The sequence below is a fragment of the Phycodurus eques genome, chromosome 4 (assembly GCF_024500275.1).
Source record: "Phycodurus eques isolate BA_2022a chromosome 4, UOR_Pequ_1.1, whole genome shotgun sequence".
In the NCBI taxonomy this organism is placed as follows: Eukaryota; Metazoa; Chordata; class Actinopteri; order Syngnathiformes; family Syngnathidae; genus Phycodurus; species Phycodurus eques.
In genome coordinates, this window is record NC_084528.1 from 19,981,680 (window position 1) to 19,994,912 (window position 13,233).

General features: G+C 41.9%; 1 protein-coding gene across 1 annotated transcript in view; it reads right to left on the reverse strand.

Annotated features, from left to right (window-relative positions):
• The window catches only part of LOC133401938 (glutamate receptor ionotropic, NMDA 2D), a gene marked incomplete at its 5' end in the record, with an annotated part of 59,527 nt that overhangs the window by 5,233 nt on the left and 41,061 nt on the right, over positions 1-13,233 (reverse strand). Inside the window, 3 exons of the mRNA XM_061675469.1 lie at positions 288-523; positions 10,925-11,042; positions 11,162-11,231. Coding sequence (XP_061531453.1) covers positions 288-523; positions 10,925-11,042; positions 11,162-11,231 — 424 coding nt within the window. The remainder of the gene's footprint in view (positions 1-287; positions 524-10,924; positions 11,043-11,161; positions 11,232-13,233) is intronic.

A 13,233-nucleotide genomic window follows, 5' to 3' on the forward strand; every position in this document is an offset into this window, starting at 1 on the left:
ATCTCCTCAATTGACTGAGTGGAATTGAATTGACCCCAGACCTCACACTTTCAAACGCTCACACTCTGTAACAGATGCGAGCAGGACCAGACACACGTGTGTGCATAGAATTATTTAGAAATATTTTTGTTGTATATTTGGTGTCCTGACATTAAGAAAAAAAATTGAGAGAGACTAATACATTGGTTAGATTCAGAGGCGTAACAGTAACAGTTTAAAACTATAAGAAAATGAATGTGATGATTGCTAGTTTGTAAAAATACAACATAAGTTTAAAAAAAACTTACCCTGCTGATAGCTAGGAGGAAGTCAAGTTTGCCTGAGCTCGTGGCCATGCAATGGCGTAACTTCCAGTAGACCAAGTGTTCCCAGGCAAACACCAGTAGGCTGAGGCCCATAGCCACCAGAAGCATGTAGAAGACCCCAGCCATGTTGTCAATATCTAGTTTACTGCTCATCACCTCAATTTTGTCATTATGGCAGATACCTGACAGCCAAAGACGCTCCAGCATTTCAATTTCATCTGCAAAGGGGAAAAGTGGGTCCGGGGGGGAAAAAAAAACAAAGATGAGAAGGGAAATAGTTGAGGCTGAAATAAATAAATAAATAGATAGATAGATAGATAGATAGATAGATAGATAGATAGATAGATAGATAGATAGATAGATAGATAGATAGATAGATAGATAGGTAGGAAATTACAAAAAGGTTAATAGTAAGCAATGTTTCCACAGTATTGTGTTCTTTTTAGTTTCTTATCCACTGTGGCTTCTTGAGGTCAGGGGTCAACAATACAAAACAAGGTATGCCCAAAAATAACAATGAGGAAGGTTACTCTGAGACACTCCAAAACAATAAAGTGGCTCGGAAAGTTAAATGACACCGACAACCTAATCTCAACATAGTAAGCAAGAGAAAATGAGGAGGGGATGAGAAAGGGAGGCCAGGGTGCCCCACAGCGATGGCTGGATCGGCGAGACAAGCATGGAATAGAAGGCAAGGTATTAGGAGAGAGTCCGAAAGAATGTTTATTAAGGTAGCGAGCGAGCAGCATTCTTTCTCGGTACACGCAGGCATCAGGAGAAATGAGACAAACAGACACGGAGGATGAGAGGTTGAGATTGTGTCATAATGACAAACAGCTGGAACACTCCACAAGGCTGAAGGCGATGAGTGCAAAAGGAGGGTGAATGTGAAGAAAGAGCAGATAGGGACTGACAGAAACAGGCAGAAGGGGAAGATCATAATCATTTAATTGTGGTGGTGGATGGTCATAATCGCCATCAAGCTGGTAAACTCTCCATCAGTTAACCTGCCAGCAATCAGGCAAGACTGCTTTACCTAGAACACTGAATTGTCATTAATGAGCTCAGCGACCTAACAAATCTTAACTTCCCTTCCAACCTGATTGACTGCCAGGGTTGCTGGTGTAACCATAGCGATGGCTCACCAGAAGATGCAGCGTATGATTCATGATTGAAACAAAGGGGCGTTCCAACCAACGTAGCTCGCAATGAGAGCTTTCTGTAGCACTAATGGCAGTGGCACTGTTTAAAATTTTCTTTTAAAAAAACATGCCAGAAGGTTGCATTTTGTTGCACATTACAGGCCCCTTGCACAATTCCAAGTCAAATGGCTAAGTCATGCTGCTGCTTTGAACACTACACTGGCCTGTGAACAGCTTTCCAATGGTGCCATCATTATCTGTGCTTGCGTGGCTTACATGAAGCAGGGCTCAGTCATCTGAGTGATCTGGGAAACGAGTCTCCCGTAGCACACCAACATCATTAGCACACCAACAGATGGACACACTGCAGCTCAATGGCAGGTAGTAAGTTGTCATTTTCAGAGTTGCCTTTTAAACACATTCTGTACATTCCAAAACACCAACATCTCATTTTAACTGCACATTTTAACCCTGATGGACGAAATGTATCTCATTCATTGACCTTTAACGTGACTATGTCCAAACATGAAACCATTGTGGGAAAACAGCATGTGCCTTAGCAAAGGTTGCAGTTAGATAGAAAGCCTAGCGTCCTACGCCTCACAGGAATCCTTTCTTTATACTCCCGTGCTCGCGCAGCCAACAACGCCCGCATTGCATCATGTGACCGACGTATTGGCCCGCGCGGCCCCTCTGTGTCAATTAACACGCACGTGGCAAAAATTGTCGCTGCACTTAGAATGCCGCGGAGATCATCTCTCGTGATTGGTCCGTTTCAGTCACATCCTGTGATGACGTACTCAGCCTTCCCCATGGTTCCTTGGTTCCGCCGCCTTCTTGATCGATTTTGCTGCATAATTAAACGTATCATCTGGTCATCTAGGTCCATTTGTTCTAGCAGACACTGTTCCACGGTCGCCATTGTTGTTGCTTTGTTCCTTGTTACGGAAAGGAAAGTAAAAACGGCTACCGGAAATGGCCAAAAAATGCAGAGGAAATTCCACCCTGTGGTGTCCTAGCCACAACCAGCTGTGGCGACACCCTTGAAGGGGAACTGCAGTACATTTTCAAAACTGCACGTGTGGTTTGCGCTCGAGTATAAAGGCAAACTGCGCGCGGGATAGCTGCAATGACGTCAGCGTGATTGTGTGTGTGTGTGACACCATACGAGAGGGCTAATGTTGCCAAAACAACAATAGAAACATCTGCAACTTACCGCAAGGTGTTTTGTCAAGTTGGAAGTGGGCTGAAACATCCAAGTTTGGGCAGTCACCATTTAAGAGCTGCATAACAAAGCTGTTGTTTTTTGGAGTCTGCGGCTGTTTTCTTTTCCCCAAAATTAGTCATTTTGATTGGCTTGCGAAGGATACGTGTGCGGGCATGTGACTGCCTTGTGTCATCTGATTGGAGTCAAATGACATTAGTGATCACGTTGGATTGGCGCAACGGGCGCCCTATGCGGAAGTCGAAGATGGAATCTAAAAATAGAAGCGCACACGCAAGAATAGATAAATAAAAGTAGCGAAAGGCATGTCAATCTTTGTAACGAAGTAAAGGTATAGACCCTTCTTCACATAAATGCCCAAGTAAAAGTCAAAAGAACAGTTCATTTAAAGTACTCTGACAAGTGCAGTTTATCCAAAATGTTACTTGAGTAAATGTAACGGATTAAATGCAACATGTTACTACCGCCCTCTGACCGCTATACAACACTGCACTGCTTAGGGTTGAGCATCGAGAATCGAGAAACGATTGGAACCGGAACTAACGTTCCGGTTCTCCCGGAACCATTCAAATTTTAAAATTTCGGTTCCTAGTTTCGATGCATAGTCCTCCAGCTGCGAAGAAGAAGTGGCGAAAAGCAACGAAGAAGCGGCGTAAACCAACGAAGAAGAACGTGCACAATGACTTGCTTATGCCCAACGGCAGCGAACTAAAGTGTGTCTTAACTTTGTTAAAATGAATGACCACTCGCCTCAATGCAACACTTGGAATAAGAATATATTGTGCAAAGGAGTTTTTCCCCGATGTGCAGCGTCTGATCCGCTCCGAGCCTCAGCCTACACCGTGCGGAGCTTCAGTGAAGTCAACTCTCAGTCAATTGGGTGAGTGAAACAATAAAATACGTCTATGCCAACATTGAGACAGCTAACAAGGTAACTTGCTTGTACTTTTGCACTGGTGGTTTTTAGCGTTCATTTTAGTCTTCAAACCAACGTAAGCGCCGATGACAAAAAAAAAAGAAAGAAACTTAACATTGGGCTAAAACTTCACTGTAGCAAATTTACATCTCAATGAATTGGGACAAAATTCACGGAAACGTCTCACAGTATCACAAACACTAATCTTGTGCCTCATCGGTGGGTAGGGAAGGGAATCAGCATTTTATATCATTTCTTTCCATCCATTTAAAATAAATAAATAAATAAAATCAAAAACAATCGCCGTGTGAAAGTTACTTTTCGTGCCGAAATGCTGAGTTCCAGTGTGTTCCCTTCAAAATAAAAGGTTGCAAGCTTAAAACAAGAAGTCAAGTTAAAACCTGCACATATAAACCATTTGACGTGATGAAACAGAATACAGGGCTGCGCAGCTATATAGCATTGTTAAAATAACTATTTTGAAGTTTTTTAAGTTAACTCTCAGTCAACTGGGTGAGTGAAATAATAAAATAAAATAGTTAAACAGTAAAAATAACTTTTAACAATGCTATATTTAACTTTTAGCTGAAACATTAATTAATGAATATTAAGTCAATTGAGTTAGTTCCACACACATTGCCTTTTAGTTCGTAGGATTGATATTGATAATGGTTATAAAGAACCTCAAGTCAAATGTTCATTTTAGTCTATGCTTTGGGCTGCTAAGAAAATGGATGTTCATAATTTGGACACCCTTTATATAAACCATGCAAACTCTTTTGACCCAGCCCCCTAAAAGAATCGGAATCGAGAATCGTTTGGCACCGGAATCGAACTAATGAACCGGAATCACTCAAATTCAAACGATGCCCAACCCTAGTACTGCTGTATTTTTATTATGAAGAGACTGGAAACCGAAACGTTATTAGTTTTTCATGAACGAAGCACAGAAAAGCTTGGTCAAGGAAAATTTTCTATACTTTTGTTGCTGAGTCTGACATACACTACTAGTTAACTACGCACAAAGTCTAACTTTGTAAACACCGACATTATTGTTAGTATTATTGTTAGTTCGGTTTTGAATCATTAAATGTGAATGTACAACATTGACATCTCTTCTAATAAATATCCACCTTGGCAGTCATTTGTGGTCCGTTTTAAGAATAAATAAATGACATTGACATTCATTGGTTGCAATCGGGCGGCACGGTGGCCGACTGGTTAGAGCGTCAGCCTCACAGTTCTGTGGACCTGGGTTCATTCCCCGGCCCCGCCTCTGTGGAGTTTGCATGTTCTCCCCGTGCCTGCGTGGGTTTTCTCCGGGCACTCTGGTTTCCTCCCACATCCCAAAAACATGCATTAATTGGAGACTCTAAATTGCCCGTAGGCATGACTGTGACTGTGAATGGTTGTTTGTTTCTATGTGCCCTGCGATTGGCAGGCAACCAGTTCAAGGTGTACCCCGCCTCCTGCCGATGACAGCTGGGATAGGCTCCAGCACGCCCGCGACCCTAGTGAGGAGAAGCGGCTCAGAAAATGGATGGATGGATGGTTGCAATCGAACAGCGATGTTAACATTTGGGAGAAACCCGGCGCGCCTACAGAGAACTTAAGCGAAGGAGAACATACGCTGTACAGAAAAAAGGTTGCACCAAAGACCTACTTGCTGTTTGACAACACTGTACCACTGCGCTGCCCTTGTTCACACCGGTGTTCCTAAATAAATTTTCTTGTAAATTGCAAGTGCATGCCAGCTGGTCCTAATTATAATAAGTAAACACACTCCTGTCACCCATAAAAGGACAAAAGGGTCAATGTATCTGGTCATGTTCAAATGCCCCCTGTCTGATTTCTCTGGGAGAGGCAAGGCTTCGGTTAAGAGGTTTAAACCAATTTATGTCTACTATAGTGCATTCTGCGTTGCAAGTCTTTTTTTATATACTGTAATGATGAATAAAGAATTGTAATTTCAATCCTCTAATACTTGACTCCATAGGTCAGAAAATAGGGTTTATTGCATAGCTGGTGTAAGGTATATTTCCATGCTGCTGCTTACAGAACACTACGACACACACACACAAGATTTGTTTGTTAAAACTGATCACCCTATGTTATGAACACAGCGCGCACACACACACTCACGCACGTGCACACACTGATAACATCGCTCTCAAAAGACTATTTTAACTGCTGGTAAATGTGGCCAATTATTCAGAAAAGGAAATTGTTTTTCTGTCTCTAGGCTTGTATACTTCGTTGCCATGTACCAGATGTGGCACGTTGCCAAACATGTCCAGAGAGGCCGAGCTCCTCCACAGATGTGCAGAAAACCGTGACCTCAACAATTGTGTGCTATAATCACAACATGTCAAATACTTTGAGATAAAGCTGCTGAAAAACAGCCAGCCTCCAAAAAAAACCTCTAACCTCAGTTTCCACTGCTTCTTAGTGTCTACTTATTGGATAACATATTCTGGGAATAAAAAAAAAAAAAAAAAAGAGTTTTTAAAAAAATGGAATTGGGGCTGGCAAGAGTGCAAAGTCTACAGTTCAATCGGAAAACGAGATGAAGTAAGATTAATCGACGGTATCAATCCAGGCTATCTGGGAGACATAATCTCGCCAGTGTGTCCGGGGTTGTCCCCAGGGCCTCCACCCGGTGGGACATGTCCGGAACACCTCGCCAGCGAGGCCTCCAGGGGGTAGCCTAACCAGATGCCCGAGCCACTTCATCTGGCTCCTCTTGATGTATGATGTAACCCAGTGACATGTATTAGCCCAGCTGAAGGTGCAACACAAGGGTTGGGATGCAACCTTTGAAGGTCCTTCCGCATCAGACCAAAATAAGCCACTTCCTTAGTCATCGTCTCCAATAAAACCTTGCACTAATTCAACAGTACTCTGAGAGTAGATGCGTCCAATGCAGATAAGCACAGATGCATGCTGAAACATGTCAAGAAACTTACTTGATGCTAAATTCAAACTAGGAATGGGCATATTAGTCGATTAATCAATTAACTGATTGTGAAAAAAATGTGGTTAGTTGTGTGGAGTTGATTCTTGATGAATGAGTCTTGATGTAGGCTACATTAAATGTTGATTCAGTCTCAACTTGTTTGCGTTGTAAAAATGAACAATATGGAGTTGAATAAGGCCTACATCAATACCAAGGCAACTCATATGGGCAGCACGATCAGAACCAACTCACTTTTGCCGTAGTCAACAAAGTCAACTGACCATCTCTCGTCCGCACAGTGTATATAAGAGGTCTACACACCCCTGTTCAAATGCTAGGTTTTTGTGATGTAAAAAAAATGAGACAGAGATAAATCATTTTAAAACATTTTCCACTATTAATGTGACCTACTGTTTAACCTGTACAACACAATAGTTTTTTGTTTTCTCTTTTTGAGAGGATGTAAAAATAAACAACTGAAATGATGTGGTTGCACAAGTATGCAAGTACTCTTGCAACTAAGATGTGGCTGTGTTCACAATTAACAAATCAAATTGCATTTTAACTCATTTGGTGGTCAACAGGGGTCAGCACACACAGCCCATTTGTTCTAGCAGTCTTTTCATGACTTTTTTTTTTTTTTTTAAAGCAGAAGCCTGAAGGTTTTTTGCTTGCACTAAGTACTATTTGAAACTGTTCATAATTCGGACCCATTTTTTAACACATTTTCACAGTTTGGGAGAATTTGTTATGGTCCAATGAAACCAAGGTTGAACTTTTTGGCCATAATTCTGAAAGGGTTTGTATATCAGATATTTTATTATATTTAAAAATTAGACACTGATGCACAAATGTAATGTCATTTCAAGGGAGCAAGGTGAAAAATGTTTTATAAAGTCTATACCTTGGCTGAACATTTCCAAAAGCTCAGTTTTCAGTTCCTCAAAACAAAAAACAAAATCCAATAAAATAATATGCATTTTTAAAAACCAAAATAGGACCTAAGAGAACTAGAAGCGCCGGAATGTCAAGACTGTCTGCGCTCTCTGTTTTTTCCCTTCTCCAAGGCCAGCTATTCAATGGTAGACGCCAGCTTTATTTAATAGATCAGTATGTAAAAAACTAAAGTGTCTGCATGCCAGAAACAACTAAAGGGCTTTGTCCGCTATGCCATAAGCAAAGCGGATTTTGAGCCCTAGGAAAAGCCAAGCAAGTGGCATCCAATTGTGACAATAAATGCGTGTGGGGGACAATGTAAAATGACAATCCAGCATTTGTATGCTGATAGGAAAATGGATTTTCTCAATCACACACACAAGATGCCTCCCATAAGCCCAAATACAGCTTGTGCAGCAGACAGAGAATTCTAATAATGTTTGCCGTTGCTAATTTTCATGTATTATTTTTCCCCCTTTAACTTCAATATCACCTTTAGTTATAGGTATTGGGCTAAATCTTTCTGTAAATGTCCTGAACCCCTGTTTTGACACCAGTCGTATTGATCTGAAGAATGCTGACTGGAAGAGTTGGGTTAATATCACTATAAAGTGCCTTTGGTGTCTTCTTCAGAATCACCCAGTCATCATGAAAATGTAGTAGAATAATTAAACTCTAAAGTCTTATTATAAGTGCTCAAACATGTGCACACTTACCAGAAGAATTATAAGTCCCTTGATGTGTTTTCTTCATTTAATACCATTTTTTTCCATCGTATGTACATGATTTTGGCATTTCACACACATTGCTCTGTTAATGACAGTGTGTGTGCTACGATGTTAAATGATACTAAATAATTTTTTAAAACCAGTTTTGTTGATCATGCATATTCTATTTACGTAAGCCTACTGAATTTTGCATGTGTCCCTGAAATTGCTGTCTTCCCTGTCATCTTGGCGTAACGGCCCCTTTAAGAAACCCTCAGCTGTTTGCAGTGACATTACGGCCAACATTTTGTCTTTCTTCAATACAGGCTGAAGCAGTGGATAGTTGCAGAAACACTTGTGTTTTGTAATTTTCATCATATTATGTTACGTGTGTAGTTGGATGTCATCAAGCTTAACATGTCCACTCTGTCATCGTGAAATATCTAAAAAAACAAACAAACAACTAAATATATTCGTTAAACAATAGAGAGTCATCTCACGAACTGAATCACGTTGCTAAGTGAAGGGCCACCATGTGCTCATTAAATGCTAACATTAGCAAAAAAGTGTCCATTCTGTCAGGAAGTGCACATATTTTGCTGTCTGCATGTACATTGTCTGCTTGGGGTTAATAAAAAAAAAATACAATAAAAAATGAAATTTATTTTTTAAAAGGTGTTGCGTAACTTTTTTGGGGGTGAAACTTCAAAAGGGACTTCCTTGTGATCTTGACTTAGTTTTGTCATAGAAGAGGTGTGTGAATGAAGTTCAGCATCCCAAGTTTTTCTTCTTCTCAATGAGTAACTACAATGAACAAAAATATAAACGCAACACTTTTGTTTTTGCTCCCATTTTTCATGAGCTGGACTGCAAGCTCTAAAACTTTTTCGACATACACAAAAGGCTATTTCTCTCAAATATTGTTCATAAATCTATCTAAATCTGTGTTAGTGAGCATTTCTCCTTTGTCAAGATAATCCATCCCACCTCACAGGTGTGGCATATCAAGATGCTGAATAGACGGCATGATTATTGCACAGGTTGCATTGCCTTAGGCTGACCACAATAAAAGGCCACTCTGAAATGTGCAGTTTTGCTTCATTGTGGGGGTCTGTGGGGTCAGAAAACCAGTCAGTATCTGTTGTGACCACCATTTGCCTCACGCAGTGCAACACATCTCCTTCGCATAGAGTTGATCAGGTTGTCGATTTTGGCCTGTGGAATGTTGGTCCACTCCTCTTCAATGGCTGTGCGAAGTTGCTGGATATTGGTAGGAACTGGAACACGCTGTCATATACGCCGATCCAGAGCATCCCAAACATGCTCAATGGGCGACATGTCCGGGGAGTATGCTGGCCATGCAAGAACTGGGATGTTTTCAGCTTCCAGGAATTGTGGACAGATCCTTGCAACATGGGGCTGTGCATTATCATGCTTGCAACATGAGGTGATGGTCGTGGATGAATGGCACAACAATGGGCCTCAGGATCTTGTCAATGGTATCTCTGTGCATTCAAAATGCCATCAATAAAATGCCCCTGTGTTCGTTGCCCATAACATACGCTGGCCCATACCATAACCCCACCGCCACCATGGGCCACTCGATCCACAACATTGACATCAGTAAACCGCTCAGCCGCACTGACGCCACACACCCTGTCTGCCATCTGACCTGACCAGTGAAAACCGGGATTCATCCGTGAAGAGAACACCTCTCCAACATCTGTGGCATTGTGCTGTGTGATAAAACTGCACATTTCAGAGTGGCCTTTTATTGTGACCAGCATATGGCAACCCTGTGCAATAATCATGCTGTCTAATCAGCATCTTGATATGCCACACCTGTGAGGTGGGATGAACGCTCACTAACACAGATTTAGACAGATTTGTGAACAATATTTGAGGGAAATGGTCTTTTGTGTATGGAGAAAAAGTTTTAGATCTTGGGAGTCCAACTCACGAAAGATGGGAGCAAAAACAAAAGTGTTGCATTTATATTTTTGTCCAGTATATTTGCGACAAAATCAAGAGCACCATTGTTTGTTGCAATCAAGAACTGCTCTCAATTTAGCCTCAATTTCCTCAAGACACGATTAAGTAACAATCAACTCCATGCAATTGATACAACCAATTGATTGAACATTTGACATTGGATTACTATTCTCATTCTTAGTCGCCCATATCCCATGTCTTGGACTTTGTCTTTTATATTTTTTCCCCTTAGACTCCCTGTCTTCGTTAGTGTCAGCTCATCTCAAGTCATGATGGTCCATTTCGACACTGATTGGCCGAGAAAATGTCCTTTTTTTCCCTTTTTTTTTTTAACCCGTCTCAGCAGGGAAAGAGTACTGAGATTCAGAGCACAAAAATAAGGGAAGGCTTTTGTTGCTGTGTACCAAAAGAACTGTGTTACTCATGCAATCTTTTAAATGAACAATCATATTCCTCTTGGTGCCATTCCCTTTTTTATTTCCCACTCACGGCCTGACAGTAAAGAGACCTTTTAGGCATCTCCATAACCACCATCACCTCTCCTACACACCATTATTCCCCTTGTCACGATCAAAACACCTTACAACCATCTCTTTCTCCTAACAGCCTCTCCATCATCTACACCCTGTGTCCTCCCGTGCTCTCTCACCCGGTCCCCGGTGAGTCATTTTGCCCACCGCCTTCCCTTTGCCCCTCAATTGACTTAATTATTTCCTCTGCGCTCTCCCCTCTTCGTCGTTCTCACCATCTCCCACCAGCTGCAGAAGGGCCAAGTCAAGAGGACGTTTCCAGCGTGAGTTTTTGTGCAGGGCGATACCGTAGCCTGTGGTGGCAAAAACCTTCCCCGAGCCTATGGTCATCACCTTGGAGGAAAAATAAAGGACAACGGGCACATTAAACAAAGCTGAGTATATATGTCAACTACTCTGTATTTATGTCCACAGTGCGTAAGAACAGCGTGTGCTTGGGAGTTGGTTCGTACCTTACAACCTTCGTCCTTCCTGGCCATGTAGTTCAATACTGCAGCATCGTAAATAAAAGCATCCAGTTTCCTGTAAAGGGACCAAGGGAAAATGCATTCATCATTGAATGGGAGTAGCAGCAGAGCGATCGAGGGTGTTGGCAGAGGCAAGGGAGGATGTAGGGATGAAACGGTTACTAAGCATAATCACGGTAAAGATTTCAGACATATTTCATATATCTTGGCACCAAATTGGCACTAACAAACTAATTGCTTCTGGTTAGGGAGTTTGCGGTGCAAAAATATTCAGTAGACAGGCTCACAGAACGAGAGTAACGGCATGGAAAGTTAAGTCTTAGCATCTAAAGCGAGAATGGGTGGAATAGCAAAGCAGGTTTGGCAGAGAGGGCAAAAACAAGGAGAATAAAATGAGGCAGAGATGAGGGAAATGTACGTGTAGGAGGCAGAGGGGAGGATGGGGATTTATACTTTGTGAAGAGCGCAGCGACAAGGGGGAAAATAGAGAGAGAGGAGGAAAAAGATTTACACACTTCAGGGGGGAAAGACACGGGCTGGAGTGGTGAGGATTATAAAGTTTAAATACAGACATAGCGAGAAAACATACTTGAAGGGGAAAATGAAAAGCCCAAATAGAGAAGAAGCATGGATGTAAGATGAATGATTGGATAAAAAGTGACATTAGGTTGGGGGGAAAAGATGTAAGCAACAAACAAAACAGTAGGATACCAGCTGGCAATAGGTTCAATTATTTAAAACGCAACAACAGTGAGTTATATTTGTGGTGAAACGGCTTCAAGGTGGGACGCACGATGACAGGCTTGGGGTAAAGTATTCTGGGATTACCCAAAACACATTCGCTGGTGATGGAGATTTTTTACTGGAAATAGAAAAAGGAGGTGCTGTGCCGGTGATACAGTCTTGAAGGGGTTGGGAGTGATAGCGAAGGTGATAGAGTTTGCACGTAGAAGAAGGAAAAGCGTGACAAAAGATTAAAATGTGAGTTGAAAAGAATGCCACTGTGAGCTTTCCACATAATACAGCTGTCACACGGCAGGTGTGAGGGAAGTAAGAATAAGGACGATTGCAGGAGTCCATCGGGTTCAGTGTAAAATACAGGATCTGCTGTCACAACTAAAATTCATGCTTTTTACATAATTTTTTTCATGGCCTAGTACTGTGTGCTGTTTTTACTCAATGCTTGCTTGAATTTCTGTCATTCTCGGCTACCCAATTTGTTCTTTGTTTGTTTTGAACTCTCTCTACATCGGGCACTTTCCTTAATTATTCATTAATCTATGACCTATAGATCTGGCCATTTCATTTTCTTTCTCATTTGGATTTCCTTCTAAAGCTTAGGAACTGAGGTAAGTCTCTCCTTTGGTTTTATTTCTGTTTGCACTTGTTGTTTTTTATGCTTGAATAATAAAGATCCATCCATCCATTTTCAACACCACTTATCCTGGTTATGGTCGCAGGGCGCTGGAGCCTATCCGAGCTGACTTCGGGCGGAAGGCAGACTACACCCTGAACTGGTCGCCAGCCAATCGCAGGGCACATATAGACACGGTCAACCAGTCGCACTCACATTCACACCGTCACTGAGTGGGAACTGAACCCACGCTGCCCGCACCAAAGTCAGGCGAGTGTACCGCTACACCATCAGTGACTTGCTAACTGAATAACAGAGATGAGCATCCCATTTCTATGTGCTTGGTTTCTTTACTGGCTCAATACGGTACACTAAAATCTACTGACATAAATCAATTGTTAATCAAAGAAACTCTACTTGGCAGCAATACTTACAATGTTTCTTGTTTTGGGCGGCACGTGGACGACTGGTTAGAGCGTCTGCCTCACAGTTCTGAGGACCGGGGTTCAATCCCCGGCCCTGCTTGTGTGGCGTTTGCATGTTCTCCCCGTGCCTGCGTGGGCACTCCGGTTTCCTCCCACATCCCAAAAACATGCATGGTAGGTTAATTGAAGTCTCTAAATTGTCCCTAGGTGTGAATGTGAGTGCGAATGGTTGTTTGTTTATGTGTGAACTGCGATTGGCTGGGAACCAATTCAGGGTG